Source organism: Manduca sexta, chromosome 17 (assembly GCF_014839805.1).
Source record: "Manduca sexta isolate Smith_Timp_Sample1 chromosome 17, JHU_Msex_v1.0, whole genome shotgun sequence".
Classification (NCBI taxonomy): Eukaryota; Metazoa; Arthropoda; class Insecta; order Lepidoptera; family Sphingidae; genus Manduca; species Manduca sexta.
In genome coordinates, this window is record NC_051131.1 from 6,847,167 (window position 1) to 6,865,541 (window position 18,375).

Consider the following 18,375-nt stretch of genomic DNA (forward strand, 5'->3'; position numbering starts at 1 on the left):
TTACTTACTTAAATATTTATTATCAATTTTATGCCATTATTTTTATATTACTATTTCCACACCTCGATTGACACCTTTTACTAATACCTTCCCATGGAGACCATTCTTATGAGTTCAAACATGTTAAGTATATGTATCTCTTGTAAGTTCGCGTAGAGCTGAATATCCCGAAGATTTCATTATACTGCCGCGTCAGCACAACGTGGCCATGTCTTAGAAATAGGTACCACTGAAGTTATAATATACTTACTTATCGGTATTTAAAGCAGTCAAACCTGTGAAAATAGGAAAAGAGCTAATGATCTTCGAACGACTGGATAGATCTTCCTAAAGTATAGCTAGGAAGCATCTTAATTATATCAGCTTTGAAGCAAAAAAACTACATCAAAATCGGGCTTTACATTTGAGAGCTGCGATAACAACCCATGACCGGATCCAGATTTGGCGCCATGGGGGGTGAGATAGTTGTGGTCAAGTCTCAAGAAGTTATATTTAATTGAATTTAATTTTGATAATAATAGATACTTACAAGTAAAAAGTTGGTATTTTATTAATAATGCGTTTGCCGTCAAACAAAGTAATATACGAAATTAATAAAATTTTGAAAGTATTTAAACAAAATCTATATTGTGACTAAAAATATATAAAAACATTAAAGTATGTTTAAAAAATTTAATTAATCGTCCACCTAAGTCCTGGACAGTGTTGCCAGGGCCCTTGAGTCGTAAGTTACGTTTCGTTTCCTGAAATGTAACATTTTTGCTGCAAAAGTTACATTATTGTATTTTTTTTTATTTACGCGTTTTTGGGCAAGCATTTTTGTAGCTGGGAAACCGCGGGGACTCGCGAAGTAGGAAATGTGCGCGCGCACATTCAAGCAAAATCAAGTTTTAATATATGCAAGATACGTTTCATTTTGTCATGGCGAGCCATCTCTGAGTGTGATATGGAGTGAAATACTTTTTAGACCGTTTTAGGTGTGTTCAATTTGGAAGCGTTGAATAGAAATGGGTTCGTAAACTGTTTACAATAAAAATGTTGTATTACAAATCTCGTTGTTCTCAAAAGTTACGAAAATTGCCTTAAATATAAAAATTACTTACATGTTACGCGAGGGGGTCAAAAGTAACTAAAAATGTAAGAAATGTAACCTTCTGGCAACACTGGTCCTGGACCCAGCCCAATGTGGGGCCCTGACACAACCCCCCCCCCCCCGCCCCTCTGGATCCGCCATTGTAGCAACCCTCTTCTTCACATCCGGGAGTAAAAACATACATTCATACTGTAAAAATTCATTGTAAGCATGTCAATTAAAATTTATTCTGCTGTTTAGTTTTCGCGATCGATTCAAAGTTAGTGATTAGGATCGTTTGATTTTTTATTATATTATATTTTTAATCAACAAATAAATTACTACAAATATAAATTACGTCAGAGTAGTTAAAATATCTATAATTGATGACTCAAAATATTGACCCAACACGTCAGGTTGTCCTATTTAAATGTACAGTAAAATATAAACTAAACAGTAAAATATAACGTTTAAAGTAAGTAGGAATTCTGTGGATTAACTCTAATTATCAAATATAATAGTAACAAACTCAACTTGGAATGAATGTTCCAGTTTCTGGAAAAAATATAAAAAGGTAACCATAAACAACAGACAGTGTGATTTATTATTAAGTTGCCAGTTTTGGTTTGGAGAGGTTGCCAGATTGCACACCGCCATATTGGAATTTGTTGTGCTTGGAAAACATTGTGAGCACGTGGATAGTTAGATAAAATTTTGTGAAATTCAGTAGTAGTTTTATCAATTAGATAATTTTCGGTTTATTTTACCTTCTTCACTACATAGTGACAACGATCTTTATTGTGTGTTCAAGTAAGTAAGCCTGTATAATTAGCCGGTTGCGAGGTCCACATTTAGATCACCGAGGAGATTGTATTGTTGCAGGTTTCAAGCCTAAATGTTATTTTTATTAGTATCTAAGATAATAGTGGTCGCATATTGTATAATGAAATGTTTGTTACTCAGTTATTGGTTTCTAGATATTGACGTATACTCAATTGCGTAACCTTTCATTTACGATTCTGCATTTGCTTACGTGTTGCTTGTGAAGGTTTCCACATATCGCTCGGCGCTCGTGACCCTTCGCGGCCAACACGTATTATTACTTTACCTTCCGAAACGTTAAGTAGCGCTTAATAGCATCTGTGTTATTAGCATCACATGGAAAGTGGTTTTACGTTGTACAGCTGTTTAGGTACAGTGCAGTTGTATTAATCGGTAAATACGGCAACAGTAGATTGTGGAAACCATGCTTTCTTCGGTTTATATATTGTGTCCACGTTGTTACTTCATTCGGAAAACTTAGATTTCAAATAAACGTGTTAACTGAGGTTTATGTTTGAATACTATTTTTAGTGCTCACATATGATTTAAGAAATAGTAAACAAACACGCGGGATAATAACCTATTTAAATACTTGAAAAAACAGGCAACATTTTTTTATATAATACACACAATATTAGAGAATAACACAAAGAACTATTCCATGTGATGATAATAAATAGTTCTAAAGTCAATAATTTTAAAATGGATTGTACAAGTGTAAGTATGTCAATTTTTTTCTTATCTTTTATTTTATCAAAGTAGCAGACATAATCAGACTGCCGCACAACATTTTCCTAGACATATGTTACTATATTAGTGTAATGAGCATGGTGATTTAATTTGGTGTAATACAAGCTGTATACTTGAACTATGTAATTATAAAGTACTGCAATAATTACTTTGATATACTACACTAAATTATAAATGTTCAGATTATAAATTTGAGGTTATAAAACCATGTCAATTAATGCATACTACTGCTTATATTGAATTGATCTAGTATATTAATAATTTGTGTATATATACAAATACAAACTAAATGTTTATTTCATTATTGGTGTACATTGATTCCAAGAGAAGAATATAGTGTGTTTTTGTTTTAGATTGTTAGTAAAAGTGGCTCATTACAATGGCTCCCTGTCGTCAGCTGCTTATGTGGTCAGTACCATCCATAGCCGTTTTATTGGGTATTTTTTGGTTCAAGAAAAAGCGAGAATACGCCAAGTCTGACCCGGGTGGAAGAGAGAGGCTAAAAAGTTTGAAAGAAGAGCTTGCAGAGGTGTTGAATGCTCAGTCAGAGGCAATAAAGGCTCTCCCAGTGGGCAAAGTTGATCGCTCCATGATTAAATCTGCTCCTATTGACATAGTGCCACAAGGAAACAGTTCACAACGATCTTCACCATTGGAATTGACTGATGAAGAGGTTGATCTGGAAATAGAAAAAATTATAAGAAAGAAATCCATCGAAAAAGAAAAAAGAATGTCAACTGGATTTGACAAACAAAATATTATTGTGAGCACAAGTATGAAGGAGCCGTCATTTGTTGTTAAAGAATCACCAACTAATTTGTGTTCTTTACCCCCTACCAAAATGTCTTTCTCTGACAATAAATGTATGAATGTAAATGAAATTAAAGATAGTCATAATAGACACATAACAGAATCTGAAGCTAATTATAATAAACTAGATGGGGAATGCTCTCAACAAGGCATTGAAAGCCTTGAAGTATCAAGCTCGGACATAAATACAGTAGAAGAAAGTTCACCAGCTGATACTGAAGAAATAAACAATAATAATGGAATTGAAGAATCTAGTGAAAGTGAGAACCAGTTCTCCACAGCACAAAGTAGACATATTTCTGAAAGGGATTCAGCTAATCATAGTCCAGTTGATCCATTATTAGCCAGTCCTTCAATGTGTCACTTTTCAGATAATCATAGTGAGGTAATTAATCTTTCTTATCTTTATAGTATATTGTGTGTATATTTTATACTTTGTCTAAAGTAATTAAAATATTATTAAAATTTTGCAGGGTTCAAGTGACAGTGGAAAAGGCTGCTCTGAGGCTGCCAGCCCTCCTCCAGCTAACATAAACATAGTTCCTTTAGAATCAGAAGTTAGAATACATCAATTTGTGATACCACAAGGTCTTGTTGGCCTTCTCATTGGCAAACATGGCTCATTTGTAACACAAATTAAAGCTAAAACAGGTGCTAGTGTATATGTTAGAAGACACCCAGACTCAAATAAACATAAAATTTGTGCAGTGGAAGGTAATGTATTCCCAAATTCATTTATTAGTTTCTAAGGTAAAAACAGGGAAAACACCATATTACCCTGTTGCACTAAATGGTTCAACATGCAAACTAGATTAGTCCAATTTGGTGATCAACTAAAATTAGGCTTATTTGCTTTCTAGATTGCTTTGTACCATTATTCTTAAAATCAACTAACTTTGGTATATGGAATAACATAACCTATTTATTATGGATTTTGCTCAATAAATTAGTACTTTGTTACTGTTACTAAGTGAATAATATCAATAATTTGCCATTGAATTAAAAAAAAAATAATGTTTATAAAATATAAAGTATTTGCCTTCATTTTGTAACAAATAACTGTCAATGATTTTAACACACAATCAATTTATTGTTGTAGGTACTCAAAGTGAAATTGAAGCAGCTTTAGATATGATTAAAGAGAAATTTCCTGAAAAGAAGTTTCCCAACTTTTCCTTACAAGAAATTGGTGCAGAATTATATCAGAGGTTAGCACCTCTTGTTCCTGAATTTTTACAGGTAAATACAAGCAATCAATCAATAGTAATAAATTTAGTGCTTATAATAATTATAGGGCTTTCTGATTATAGCTTGAGTAAATCTACTAGATTTATTCAAGTTATAAGTTTATTTTGTATTAAAGCTTGAAAGGGAATCATGTTATCTAAGTGAAAAATATGCTGAAAATCATTTATATTTGTAATTGCCAGTCTTTTCTGTGTTATTTGATCCAGGCAATTTTAAGTCTAGGACAATTCTTATATTATTACCCCCTTAGTCATAGACATTATTTATCTAAGGACGGAGCATTGCTGTGATAACAAGTCTGTTTCTCAGCTTTATTTATCTGACAGCCAACTAGATTCAAGTTGTATCTCAATATTAGCCAATCACAATGGCCCTATGTCTACACACTGCAAAGGCTGCCATGCCATCAGCACTGAGAAACAGACTTGTTATCACAGCAATGCTCCGTCACTTATATAAATAATGTCTATGAATAAGGGGGTTAGACTTCATTATTTTTAGGTAAATAGTTTGTTATAAAGTCTCATATTGATTTTAAATAAATACTTTTAATCGCTTTACTTAAAACTTTACAGCTTGTTCCTTAGCTATGATTGCCTTTTAAGCATCATCATTTGAAATACACAGGAATTAAATTGCATAAGTAAAATTTTATCTGCTGATTATGTTGTATCTAGTCCAAGGTCCTTAAAAATTTGCATCAATTGCATGTTTTTGTATCTGTAATACTACAATTTTTTTTTAAATATACTATGTTGTATAGATATAAAAGACTATGCCTGCATTATTTTAGCTGGTATATTAAACCAGTTGAAAAAATCATAACAGTATTAGTTAAAGTTTATGTTTGTCTAGAAACACCCAGTTTTATGTGTAGATATAGGTGGTAAAAACCTCCAATAGAATGTGTTCCCACAGGTAGTTTCAGACATATTGTAACTGCTCATTAAAAATGACTTCTATATTTATTTTTTTAGCACTGTCTTCTTAAGAGAATGGTACTTGTGATATAACCTTCAATGATTTTTCCCATGTTACCCCTATAGTAGTAGCCCAGGAGTGATAATGAAAAATGTATTAACTTATCTGAATTTAGATGCATTTAAAACCGTAATATTACCCATAAGTGTTTGGTGTATGAATATGTATGGTCACATGTTCAGTTACAGCTGGTGGAGTCGGTGAACAACGACACAATAATGACGTGCCTGGTGAGCGCGGGACATTTCTTCCTGCAACAGCCATTGCACCCCACATTCCCCTCGCTGCACGCGTTACACCGTCTCATGGCCGCTACGTATCAAAATCCGGATGTGCCGTCTTTGCCACGCCCTGTGAAAGGTAATTTTGAAACTAGTTCTCATTACTTAAAAAACAAGTATATAATAAAAGGTAAGCTTGATTTTTGCTACTGACATTTTGCATGTTATATTAAAGTTTACCTTCAATTTAATGTTGTGTCATCATTTATTTAACATAATAACTTATAACAATTTGTTTTGTTATTATAACCTTGAGCTATAATATCACACATCAGGTCACAGTCTACTGTAAGCTATTTGTTTATTAAATAAGATTCTTTCACATTTTTTAAAATATTTGTTCAATATAGGTTTCTAAATTATGATCTTATAATTTTGCCCTTTAAAAAAATATATTTTACAATCAGTCACGCCGAATTTTAACCAACTCCAAAGGAGGAAGGGCTTATCTATTTGTCATATATATTTTTTAAGTTCAAGATTTTTTACCCCATGGTCTGATCTAAGTGGTTCTTTTTGCGTTTGATTTCGTATAGCTGCTAAACGATCCTATGTTAATTTAATTGGAGCTAAATTTGAATTTAAAAGAAACTTTGGCTTTGAGATGTATAAGGGAACTCGAAGATTATGATGATTCTTTTTGTGTTGGTTTCGATACAGCTTTGTGTTACTATAATAGTAAAAATATTGTTCTCTGACCTTGAACTTCAAAGATCATCATCAGGGAACTCTTTAAATTTACTTTTTGGCTTGTAGATTTTTTTAAACGATTGTTCACTCGGATATGTGCGGCACGTCTCGCGAATTCTGCTTTCATAGGATAGTGGAGAATGAATTGTGAGAAAACCCTAAGGGATTCGAGATTGAAATAGATATTTTTTTTTGGCATGTTTACTTGATAGTACAAGATCCCTGGTACACTTTTCATCGTTTATTACTATCAAGCTGATTTTTAGTGAGTAGCTTCCTTTTGACTAGACGCCCAAGTTTTTACTTACAGTAATGTCGGTAAATGGTAGCTTAATAGGGGTAGCAAGGATAAAATATGTTGATTTGACGAATTGTACAAATTTATTACTAACCGAATTTTTCTTTGTTAACTATCGAGATAATTATCTATATAACGTGAAAAAATATTTGTCCTACAAAATATAAGGTTTGGTTTGGGAGTCCCCTCTCTCCAACATGTATCATAAACAATGTGAGTAGTAAACTATGCAAATGTTGCTAACCCATAAAAAAAAAATTAGCTGGTTAATAATTATTTTTCATGACCTTGTTTATGATACATGTTGGAGAGAGGGGACTCCCTAACCAAACCTTATATTTTGTAGGACAAATATTTTTTCACGTTATTTAGATAATTATCTCGATAATTAACAAAGAAAAATTCGATTAGTAATAAATTTTTAAAATTCGTCAAATCAACATATTTTATCCTTGCTACCCCTTTTAACCTACCATTTACCGACATTACTGTAAGGAAAAACTTAGGCGTCTAGTCAAAAGGAAGCTACTCACGAAAAATCAGCTTGATAGTAAGTAATAAACGATGAAAAGTGTACCAGGGATCCTGTACTATGACTTTTGAATCTTTAGATCGGAATTGTTAATTAAAAATGGCTGTTAAGCTACTTATCGATAAAGTGTAATAATAACACTTCTAAAGCCCTATCTTATGGTTTAAAAACATTGGCTTTATCTTAAAAAATTAAGGTCGCTGCCATAAAGAACCCTGATTAAATATTCGCTTGTATATTGACATACATTTCCGTGAATAATTAAAAAAATATTTTACATTTAATAGTACAAACATAATTTATTATAAATGTATTCATCATTAAAATAATTATGCGATCAGCCATGTTAACACAAACACTTCAATCACGCGTGTTTGAAAGGCACACTATGAGTTAAATTAACAGAATACAAAATGCTGACAGTAATACACATGCATAATTTGTCACAACAGAGGGATCAATCTGCGCCGCGCCGACAGAAAACAATTGGTATCGCGCGCAAGTTATATCTACCTCAGAGGAGAGTGACACGTCTGTTGTGAAGCTGGTGGACTTTGGTGGCTACCTCACCGTTGACAATGACCAGCTCAAACAGATTCGCTCGGACTTCATGACACTGCCTTTTCAGGCGACGGAAGCTCTTTTAGCCTTCGTGAAGCCAGCAAACAATGGTATGTATTTTTATAAATTTTCGGTTTTTCTTACATGAATGAACCTTTGTCGATTCATCATGTCTATCTTATGTCTTAGGGACCTTATTCAGTGAATTACGACAATGAAATTTGAATTTGTAATGTAATGCAGAAATAATGTTTGTAAGTAAGTATTTGAAATTTTCATACAATAATACAATATGAATAGGCGTGAAATATATTTCTTTATTTCGTCACATAAACTATCGATGGATGCGAATCTGTAGTTTGGCACGAAATATTATGTAAATTAATTATAAAAGAAAACGTTATACCCATTACATAGAAGTCGGCAAAGTGTAGTAAGTGTAAAATAGGGATTAATATAAGTTTTTGTAATAGATAGGTGGGCATGGTCAGTTGCTCGGAGTTAATTAATCTAACTAATATATGATTATAATTATTTGACAATTGTTAATATTACGTTGAATGCCCCTAAACATTTGAAGTTGTGAAGAGTCCTTCAATCTGCAATTTTATTATCTTGTGTCATAAAGAGATACTTGTTAAAATTTATTGCATTTGTCATCACTATTTACTCCTTAGAAAATTATAATTACTGTAATCTAATTAGATTAATTAGTTGAAATTCATTTTTCCATTAAAATGTATGCCTCATACTTATAGTCATACCATTTTTATTCTGTTGCATAAAGTGGATCTACGTATTTATCTTTTTTAAAAGTTAATGCCTACCATATGTTATTGTTTTACTTGCTAGAGGATACATTTATTATGTGTAATTAGATATCCTAATATTACGAATTTAGGAAACCATATTTATAAAATCAGTTTCATGATTTCTTATTGTGTATTGTTTTTGCTTGTTAGTTAAGATTCTACATAGTATTTGTCAAAATAAAGTTTTTTCAAAACTATTGAAGATTATGTACTTAAATGAATATTTTATTTGAGTCACTATTGTTAACTCGTACGATTATAACTCCGTCAATACCCAATGCATTATAAATTTAGCAAACTAACTTAACGCGTGACGAAAACGCTAATAAAAACCACAGCATTTTCACCTTGAAACTTTAGAAGTTATAAAATACAAACATATAACATGTCAGGATACATCTTTCTTCATACCTGAACAAAAACGGCTTTACAAGTGACACAACTGCGTAATAGAGCTTGTCATCAAGATTAAAATCAACGTAACATCTCCATAATAATTCGACACGGTTACTGGCATAGTTATTAGTTACCCCATAGTAGATGACTACATACTGGTGACCGAATCGATTTTTGCGCTGGCTCTCCCGCTAATTTCACTTCTCTTCTACATGTTTTACATAATTATGTGCAGACATGCTTTACACGATAAAAAAACATACCCTAAAATAGTCAATAAAAAGAAAACAGCGTTGGGAGCCTTAGGTTTTATTTAGAGACTAGCTTTTGCCCGCGGCTCCGCCCGCGTTATAAAGTTTTTCGGGCTAAAGTTTTCCGTTATAAAAGTCACGCTATATATTTTCCCGGGAGCCTATGTTCTTCCCAGGGTCTCAAACTGTCTCCATACCAAATTTTATCCGAATACGTTGGATAGTTTTTGAGTTTAACACGTTCGGGCAGACCGATGCAGCGGGGGACTTTGTTTTATGATATATTTTTGTAGAACTTTTTAAGAGGAACAATCCCGTCATACATTATTGTTGCATAACTTTAACCGTTTACGCAGCGCACGCAACAGAAGCTCTCGAAACTAATAAATTGTCCCCGTTTTTGCATCATGTTTCATTACTGCTCCGCTCCTATTGGTCACAGCGTGACGATATATAACCTATAGCACTCCAGGAACAAAGGGCTATCCAACACAAAAATATTTTTTCAGTTCGAACCGGTAGTTCCTGAGATTAGCGATTACTGCTCCGCTCCTATTGGGCATAGCGTGATGATATATATAGCCTATAGCATTCCAGGAACAAAGGGCTATCTAACACAAAAATAATTATTCAGTTCAAACTCCTAGTTTCTGAGATTAGCCATTACTGCTCTGCTCCTATTGGTCATAGCGTGATGATATATAGCCTATAGCACTTCACGAACAAAGGGCTATCCAATACAAAATGATTTTTTAGTTCGAACCGATAGTTCCTGAGATTAGCCATTACTGCTCTGCTCCTATTGGGTATAGCGTGATGATATATAGCCTATAGCACTCCACGAACAAAAGGCTATCCAACGCAAAAAGAATTTTTCAGTTTGGACCGGTAGTTCCTAAGATTAGACATTACTGCTCCGCTCCTATTGGGTATAGCGTGATGATATATAGCCTATAGCACTCCACGAACATAGGGCTATCCAACGCAAAAAGAATTTTTCAGTTTGGACCGGTAGTTCCTGAGATTAGCGCGTTCAAACAAACAAACAAACAAACTCTTCAGCTTTATATAATAGTATAGATGTAAGCTAGCATATTTTTAAGGGTTTAAATACTATGATAAAATCAATTCTCATATTATTTATTAATCGTCAAAGATAAAAAGTAGAAGCAAGTCAATTACTTTTGCATGGTACTACTATTAAAATATAAAAATGTTAACATGTTCCTACTTGTGTTAACTATGAACGTCTTAGTGCTAAATGGTAGAGATTCAATTAAAACACCTTTACTAGTTTAATCATAGATAATTTGTACAAATGAGTTGCGTTTTGTTAAATGCCGTCGCAAGTAATGCCATGCAATTATAATCAAAACTTTTGGTGGTTTTGCTACTGTTTTAAGTGATTTTTTTACTGATGGTGGGTTTCTTGTATGCGAGGGGCCGTCTAGGTAGGTACCACCGCAATGTCTTTCTACCGCCAAGCAGTAGGATGCATGCACAGTTGTCTTCTGGTTTGAAGGCTTTTCTCAGAATGACGAGCACAGTGAAGTGCCACGCAGTATTTAGTAGTTAAAGGTTCTGTATAGTGTTGCTGCTGTTAATGGACGGTCATATCGCTCACTAACGAGCGGTATGCTCGTCTCGTTCACTTCATTAGAGTCATGTCACTTCATATATGTTAATATAACCTACTTTTTTAAGGCATGCGTGTTTTTCATTCTGGGAGAAGTCTTTAACACGGTCGTAAGCGAAGGCATAACCTAGTTTAGTATAAATTTGGAAAATACACAGAACCAGAGTGGAGCAACGAGGCCCTGCGCATCATGGCCGGTTTGACTGCGGGACAGCTACTACACGCGCAAGTCGCCGGCTATGACGAAGCGGGATTACCCCTCGTCCACCTATACCTTACATTAAATCCTCAGGTATGAATACTTTTATTTAAAATCAAACTACAAGTAAATCAAGCTAATATAATTTTTGTAAGTTTATCACTAATGTCGTAAGTTATATTACCAATACCAACATGGCTTTAATTTACTTTTGTTTTTTGTTCCTCGAAAAAGCAGCTCTTCAGCTACTTTATAAAATACAAAAGTTTACTTTCAAGTTGACTGTTTCAGTAATATCATTTTTTTTTTTCAATATTTTACTATCATTTTAGGTATGATTGTCATAAAGTTTTTTTTTATTCTTTTTATTTACTTCAAATTGATATCTGAACGGATTGATATCGCCGAACCTAAAGAAGCGTAGTTGGCTCCTCGACACGACTGCTGTGGTTGGTGGTTTGACCACAAAAATGAAATTGTTTTTAATGTAAAATTGAAATGATCCGTAACATTTCAGCAAGTGATATTCCTGAACCGAGAGCTAGTGGAGCGCGGACTGGCGGAGTGGGACATGCCCGCCGAGTCGTGAGCGGCGCCGCGCCGCCGCAGTACGAGTGTATTACCTACTGACTAGTTGTATGGGATTGCATTTCATTTGACAAATTATACTTAATATACACTTGACACGAAAAATCACTCCAAACGTCGTAGCAAGTGTTTGTTGCGAATTATTTCATTTAATCTCGTTTTTTATTTATACAAGTTGTCGGAAGTCGTTAAATTAATAAATTTGTTTCCTGTCAATAACACTTAGTTCTGGATATAGTTTTATTGTGTTACTATATTTTCTACCACGTTGTAAAACTAGTAAAATATTAATAAAAGGGAACGAATAATTTAGACATGCAACATTATCACATCGTGTCTATTTGCTTCCGTTTACTAGGTTGTTAATATTATACCTTCGCCTAAGCTCCCACAACAAACACAATATTCTAAATGCAATACGCTTATGAATAAAAACATAAATCGTAGACTGTTACAGATAAAAAATGTTACGTAGTTAATGTTAATAAGATATACTTACCAGGCACATCTGTGCCACTACGTTAATAGTATGTTTATGATAATAACATAGTGAGGTTTTGAATAAAAAGTCAGGATGCTCATTATAATAATATAAACGCACTGCCTTCAGCATTTTTCATAACAGTAATATTTCCTTTTGCAACAAATTCCAATTGCCATTGCCTAATTAAAGCATTGGGAATTTCTGTTGACCATGTATTAGTGCCAAATACTATCTCGACATTGAGCAGGTTCTATTCATTGTGCAGCTAAGAATAGATTTCAACCTTTTGACAAGAGAAGAATTTGGCTGTCACGCCTTACGAAATGTGCCTTTTGAATACTTTCTGTAACCTGTTTTATAATGCTAATGTACATAAAATATTATTTGTCACACAATATATACAATTTATGTTATTAAAATAATGATCTTAATGATGTAAGTACCAAATGATACAAGTGGTTGTGACAAAAAAGTATTTTATATACGTAACTACGTCACAATATTATTGTCAGTGGCTCGGTATCTTATTAGTTAAACCTAACACGAATGGTTTTTTGTGCGTAAAGACTGAGATTGTATAATTGTGTACAGTTATTGCAATGTGTAAAATATAAATGAAATAATTGTGTGTCAGTTAAAGTATTCGTATGAATGGTAATATGTTTGATGGATTTTGCAGTATCAGTTGCACTGTAACCAAACATTATCAACCCTTACTATTTATATTGTAAATTTCTTAGTCGTAAGTGCAGGAATTTATAACTGCTGCAAAAGAAGATCCAAGGTATATCATTAATTCAACTTTGTTATCTTTATATCGTCGAAATTTCAGTTTCCTTATTTTCAGGTGGCACTAAATGACTGGCATATAGATGCATTTTTATTCGACAATGCCATTTTGAAGCTTTGTGGTAAAATTAAAGAATACATTTTGAAGTTATAATGAGCACTTTAATAAATCCTGAATTATATATAAATTAGTTTTAAATAGTGTACATAATAGAAGTTAGTAGTTAAAGCAATTTGATAATTCAATGTTTTTAAAATAATTTCAGTATTTTGATATGTTTCGAATTAGTGTTTGTTTTAGCAGTTTAGTAAGTACGCGTTTTATGTAGTAAATTTGCTTCCGTGGATGATAAGAACGTAAATTTCTTTTTTAGCTTTCATCTATCATTACATTAATATTCCATGCTGGGGTAGTGTCAAGCTGGCCGTAATAAATTCGAATAAACACCGTGTCTTCGATTCACCTTATCATCTAATTCGAAGAGCTAGCTCTCCATTTGCATTTTGTTGATGTCCTTATTGTGTATATAAACTAATATATTTGAGGTTAAACAATAAATTATCGTTTTAAAAATTAGTTTTTTTTTTCTTATATAATCTAATACTTTATAACGTAGGCTAACAAAGTTGCCCTCATGATACGTCAAAACAATGAATAAGAATAATAATAATTATTATTTCAAAATAACAATTAAAATAACTTATACATACACTAGTTTTTGCTCGCGGCTCCGCCGGCGTTATAAAGTTTTTCGGGCTAAAGTTTTCCGTTATAAAAGTCTCGCTATATATTTTCCCGGGAGCCTATGTTCTTCCAAGGGTGTCAAACTGTCTCCATATCAAATTTCATCTTAATACGTTGGGTAGTTTTCGAGTTTAACACGTTCAGGTAAACAGATGCAGCGGGGGACTGTTTAATAATATATTTTTGTAGAACTTTTTAAGAGGAACAATCCCGTCATACATCATTGTTGCATAACTTTAACCGTTTACGCAGCGCACGCACGGAAGCTCTCAAAACTACTCAACTTTTACAACATGTTTCATTACTGCTCCGGTCCTATTGGTCATAGCGTGATAATATATAGTCTATAGCACTCCAGAAACAAAGGGCTATCCAACACAAAAATAATTTTTCAATTCGAACCGGTAGTTCCCGAGATTAGCCATTACTGCTCCGCTCCTTTTGGGTATAGCGTGATGATATATAGCCTTTAGCACTCCACGAACAAAGGGCTATCCAACACAAAAAGATTTTTTCAGTTTGATCCAGTAGTTCCTGAGATTAGCGCGTTCAAACAAACAAACTCTTCAGCTTTATACCTATAACTAGCTTTTGCTCGCGGCTCCGCCCGCGTTATAAAGTTTTTCAGGCTAAAGTTTTCCATTATAAAAGTAGTAGTTTCCCGGGAGCCTATGTTCTTCCCAGGGTTACAAACTGTCTCCATACCAAATTTCATCTTAATACGTTGGGTAGTTTTTGAGTTTAAGACGTTCAGGCACACGGATGTCGCGGGGGACTTTGTTTTATAATATTTTTTTTAGAACTTTTTAAGAGGAACAATCCCGTCATACATCATTGTTGCATAACTTTAACCGTTTAGTTTACGCAGCGCACGCAACGGAAGCTCTCAAAACTAATAAATTATCCCCGTATTTGCAACATGTTTCATTACTGCTCCGCTCCTATTGGTCATAGCGTGATGATATACAGCCTATAGCACCCCACAAATAAAGGGCTATCAAACACAAAACGAATTTTTCAGTTCAAACTGGTAGTTCCTGAGATTAGCCATTACTGCTACGCTCCTATTGGTCATAGCGTGATGATATATAACTTAGAGCACTCCACAAACAAAGGGCTATTCAATACAAAAAGAATTTTTCAGTTCAAATCGGTAGTTCCTGAGATTAGCCATTACTGCTCCGCTCCTTTTGGGTATAGCGTGATGATATATAGCCTATAGCACTCCACAAACAAAGGGCTATCCAACGCAAAAAGAATTTTTCAGTTTGGACGGGTATTTCCTGAGATTAGCCATTACTGCTCCGCTCCTATTGGGTATAGCGTGATGATATATAGTCTATAGCAATCCACGAACAAAGAGCTATCCAACGCAAAAAGAATTTTTCAGTTTGGACCGGTAGTTCCTGAGATTAGCCATTACTGCTCCGCTGCTATTGGGTATAGCGTGATGATATATAGCCTATAGCACTCCACGGACAAAGGGCTATCCAACGCAAAAAGAATTTTTCAATTTGGACTGGTAGTTCCTGAGATTAGCGCGTTCAAACAAACAAACTCTTCAGCTTTATATAATAGTATAGATAGTATAGATATGTTTTGTATTTACATTGCATACTTTACTAGCAAACGTACACTGACGGCAATTACTATTCAACGCCATCCTGACTGCGTGTCTGCGGCGTGCTCAGACCTACCCATTGGCTACTTGCCCCTTTTTATAACCCCAAGTATTATCGCCCAAAAATCCAATGTGGTTACTTAGCCTAACTGACTGTCAGTTACACGTATATAAATTTCCACTACCATAGATGCATTAAAAATAATTGTGATAACATTTTTTTGGTATCATAAGATAACCAATACAAGAATAATAATTTGGCTTACGGACAGACCATGTCTTGAATTCACATAGACTATTTATTACTGTGGCGATTTGCTCTAGTAGGAATCCATTATTTCTGACTATTTAAATAGACTACAGCCGTCTGCGGCTACAGCCCCTATCGCATTGGGACGGAACCCAATATGATAAAAAGTGGGGTAGTTGCATCTGTGCATACCCCGTCGGGAATGAATAGGGATAATAAAGTATGTGTTTCATTTAAGTGGTGTAGTTCACTACAGTGTTGTAAAGACTTGGAATGGGAAAGGTATTTCATGCAGCCAAAGCTGCTAGCAACAACTAGTTTATCCAAAATTATTATGATAACATAAAGTTGAAGCTAGTTCATACACTGATATTACGGACTAATCAAGGTTCGCCAAAATATACATAGTATAATATTACTGTAATGTCAGGTTGACTGGTAGAGGACTAATTAATATAAATAGGATAGTGCGTACTTATTTAAATTGAAGTTGTCCATAGGCCGCGTTCACTCCATTCGACAGCGGTTAATGGAGACGGCCACGTCAAATTCTAACCGATTCAAAGGATCCGATATCACTCAGACTATTTATCGTAATAACAAGGTTTTGAAACTTATACTGCACAAGACCGCAGTTTCGTCCTCGTCGCCAACGACATTTCCGCTTCCCCATCCCCCCCACCTTTCTAATAGTTCCAGCGTGCGTGCGGGCCAATAACCATAACATATAGTTTATTTCATCCCGTTATTATTAATGTCTGTATTAGGGGTCGCAATACCGGACCATTTTTTAAAATTACCGGTATTTTCGGTATTGACCTAAAGTAAATTCCGGTATTCCGGTATTTTCGGTATTTCCGGTATTTGAAGAAATATTAGAAAAATAGGAAATATACTTACATTTAAGTTAATAATTAAATGTCAAATTTTAATGACAGCTTAGTATTAGTTAAAGGCTGAATGAAAAGAGACTATTTTCTTAAGCCAACGTTCACGCTGTTCTGATTTCTGAGAGCTGGCTCAAACCTCACCTTCCTTTTACCCTTTACCCCCTCCCTGGTTTCATTTTGATTAGAAATAATCGAGTTGACAGGAGAGGGGGCAAAGTCGCTATATATTTACATAGCGACCTGAAATATAAAACTGTAATATCTTTCTCTGCTTCTTATTCTGCTTATGCGAAATTTCTGTATCTTGAGATTTGGATCAAGAGAGTGAAAACCTTACTAGGTGTTATTTACTGTCCCCCATCTCTTGATTACTTCTCCAGTCTGGAAACAGTTCTGGAATCTATAAAACCAGAATAGACTCATCACATCATCATGGGTGATTTAAATACTGATCTCCTTGCCAGCCACTCTTCCCGAACTCGTAAGCTCCTTACTGTCCTTGACTCTGCTATACTGCATGTCGTACCACTGCAAGCCACTCACCATAAAATGGATGGTCATGACTCTTGGCTTGACATTATCCTCACCTCTGCTCCTTCCCTTGTTTTCTTCCATGGTCATTTTCCCGCTCCTGGCTTCTCTCACCATGATCTCATCTACATGTCTTACGCCCTAAAACCTCTGAAGTTCCCCTCAAAGATATTGCACTTGCGTAATTTTGGTCGCATTGATGCGGATAAGCTGAAAGGAGACGCTGCTAACTTTAACTGGGATCACCTATTGGCAGCCAACTCTGTTGACCATAAAGTCGCAATTTTTAACCGCGCTGTCACTTCACTCTTTGATACCCATGCCCCTTTAAAGAAAATTAAATTAAAACGTCCTCCTGCACCATGGATTACACATGGGGTTAGGATGGCGATGAGACGAAGAGATCGGGCTTTTCGCCAGTATAGAGATCGTTCGGAGGTGAACTGGTGCCTTTTTAAGGCTGCAAGGAATCGGTGTAACCAGATGGTACGTAATGCTAAACGCCGACACATTCTCAGTAATATTTCTTCTTCCTCGCCAGCCAGTATCTGGAGATTCCTCGGAACTCTGGGTATTGGCAAAGTTAAAACATAGATCTCCACGGTGCGACTATTGGTTTGGATGTCATTAATCCACATTTCAAATCTGTTACCATGATTGATCACCAAACTATGCGTCGTACCATGGATTTCTTAGCGGGTCTATCCAGGCCTAACATTAATACTTTTCATTTTTCTTCCGTGCCGTTGGGCGAAATTAGAAAAGTCAACCTGTCCATTAAATCCAATGCCACTGGCTGTGACAACATCAGTCGTCGCATGATAATCCCTATTCTGGACCAACTTCTACCAATCATGTCCCATATCATTAACGCCTCCCTCAACACTGGTATCTTTTCCGTCTTTGTGGCGGAGAGCTATTGCTATCCCTCTTCCTAAAATCCCTAACCCATCACTTGCTAAGCATTTTCGTCCTATATCCATTCTTCCTTTTCTCTCGAAAGTGCTCGTGGCCTGTGCTCACGAGCAACTGTCTAAGCATGTGCACCGAAACAACCTACTGTGCCCACTCCAGTCTGGCTTCAGGCCTGGCCATAGCACTATTACTGCACTCCTCAAAGTGACTGGCGATATTAGGG

At 34.9% G+C, this 18,375-nt stretch overlaps 1 protein-coding gene and 1 long non-coding RNA gene across 5 annotated transcripts; one reads left to right on the forward strand and one right to left on the reverse strand.

The window, feature by feature from the left end:
* LOC119189578 lies at positions 1-656 on the reverse strand. The gene is made up of 2 exons (XR_005112491.1): positions 530-656; positions 1-275 (listed from the first exon to the last, which is right to left on the reverse strand). It is a non-coding gene; the product is annotated as an uncharacterized LOC119189578 (long non-coding RNA).
* A 1,011-nt stretch (positions 657-1,667) lies between these two features.
* LOC115453671 (A-kinase anchor protein 1, mitochondrial) lies at positions 1,668-13,777 on the forward strand. Of its 4 annotated transcripts, XM_030182393.2 has the most exons (9): positions 1,668-1,882; positions 2,426-2,611; positions 2,998-3,839; positions 3,928-4,168; positions 4,554-4,693; positions 5,866-6,043; positions 7,937-8,155; positions 11,299-11,432; positions 11,857-13,777. In XM_030182393.2, the coding sequence occupies exons 3-9, from the start codon at positions 3,024-3,026 to the stop codon at positions 11,926-11,928; spliced, it is 1,800 nt and encodes a 599-aa protein (XP_030038253.1). In that variant the 5' UTR covers positions 1,668-1,882; positions 2,426-2,611; positions 2,998-3,023; the 3' UTR covers positions 11,929-13,777. The 4 variants fall into 4 exon arrangements, with proteins under 4 accessions (XP_030038253.1, XP_030038245.1, XP_037295446.1 ...); XM_030182385.2 differs by lacking the exon at positions 2,426-2,611 and having other exon boundaries at positions 1,672-1,882; XM_037439549.1 differs by lacking the exon at positions 2,426-2,611 and having other exon boundaries at positions 1,672-1,882; positions 5,872-6,043.
* The last annotated feature ends 4,598 nt before the right edge of the window (positions 13,778-18,375 follow it).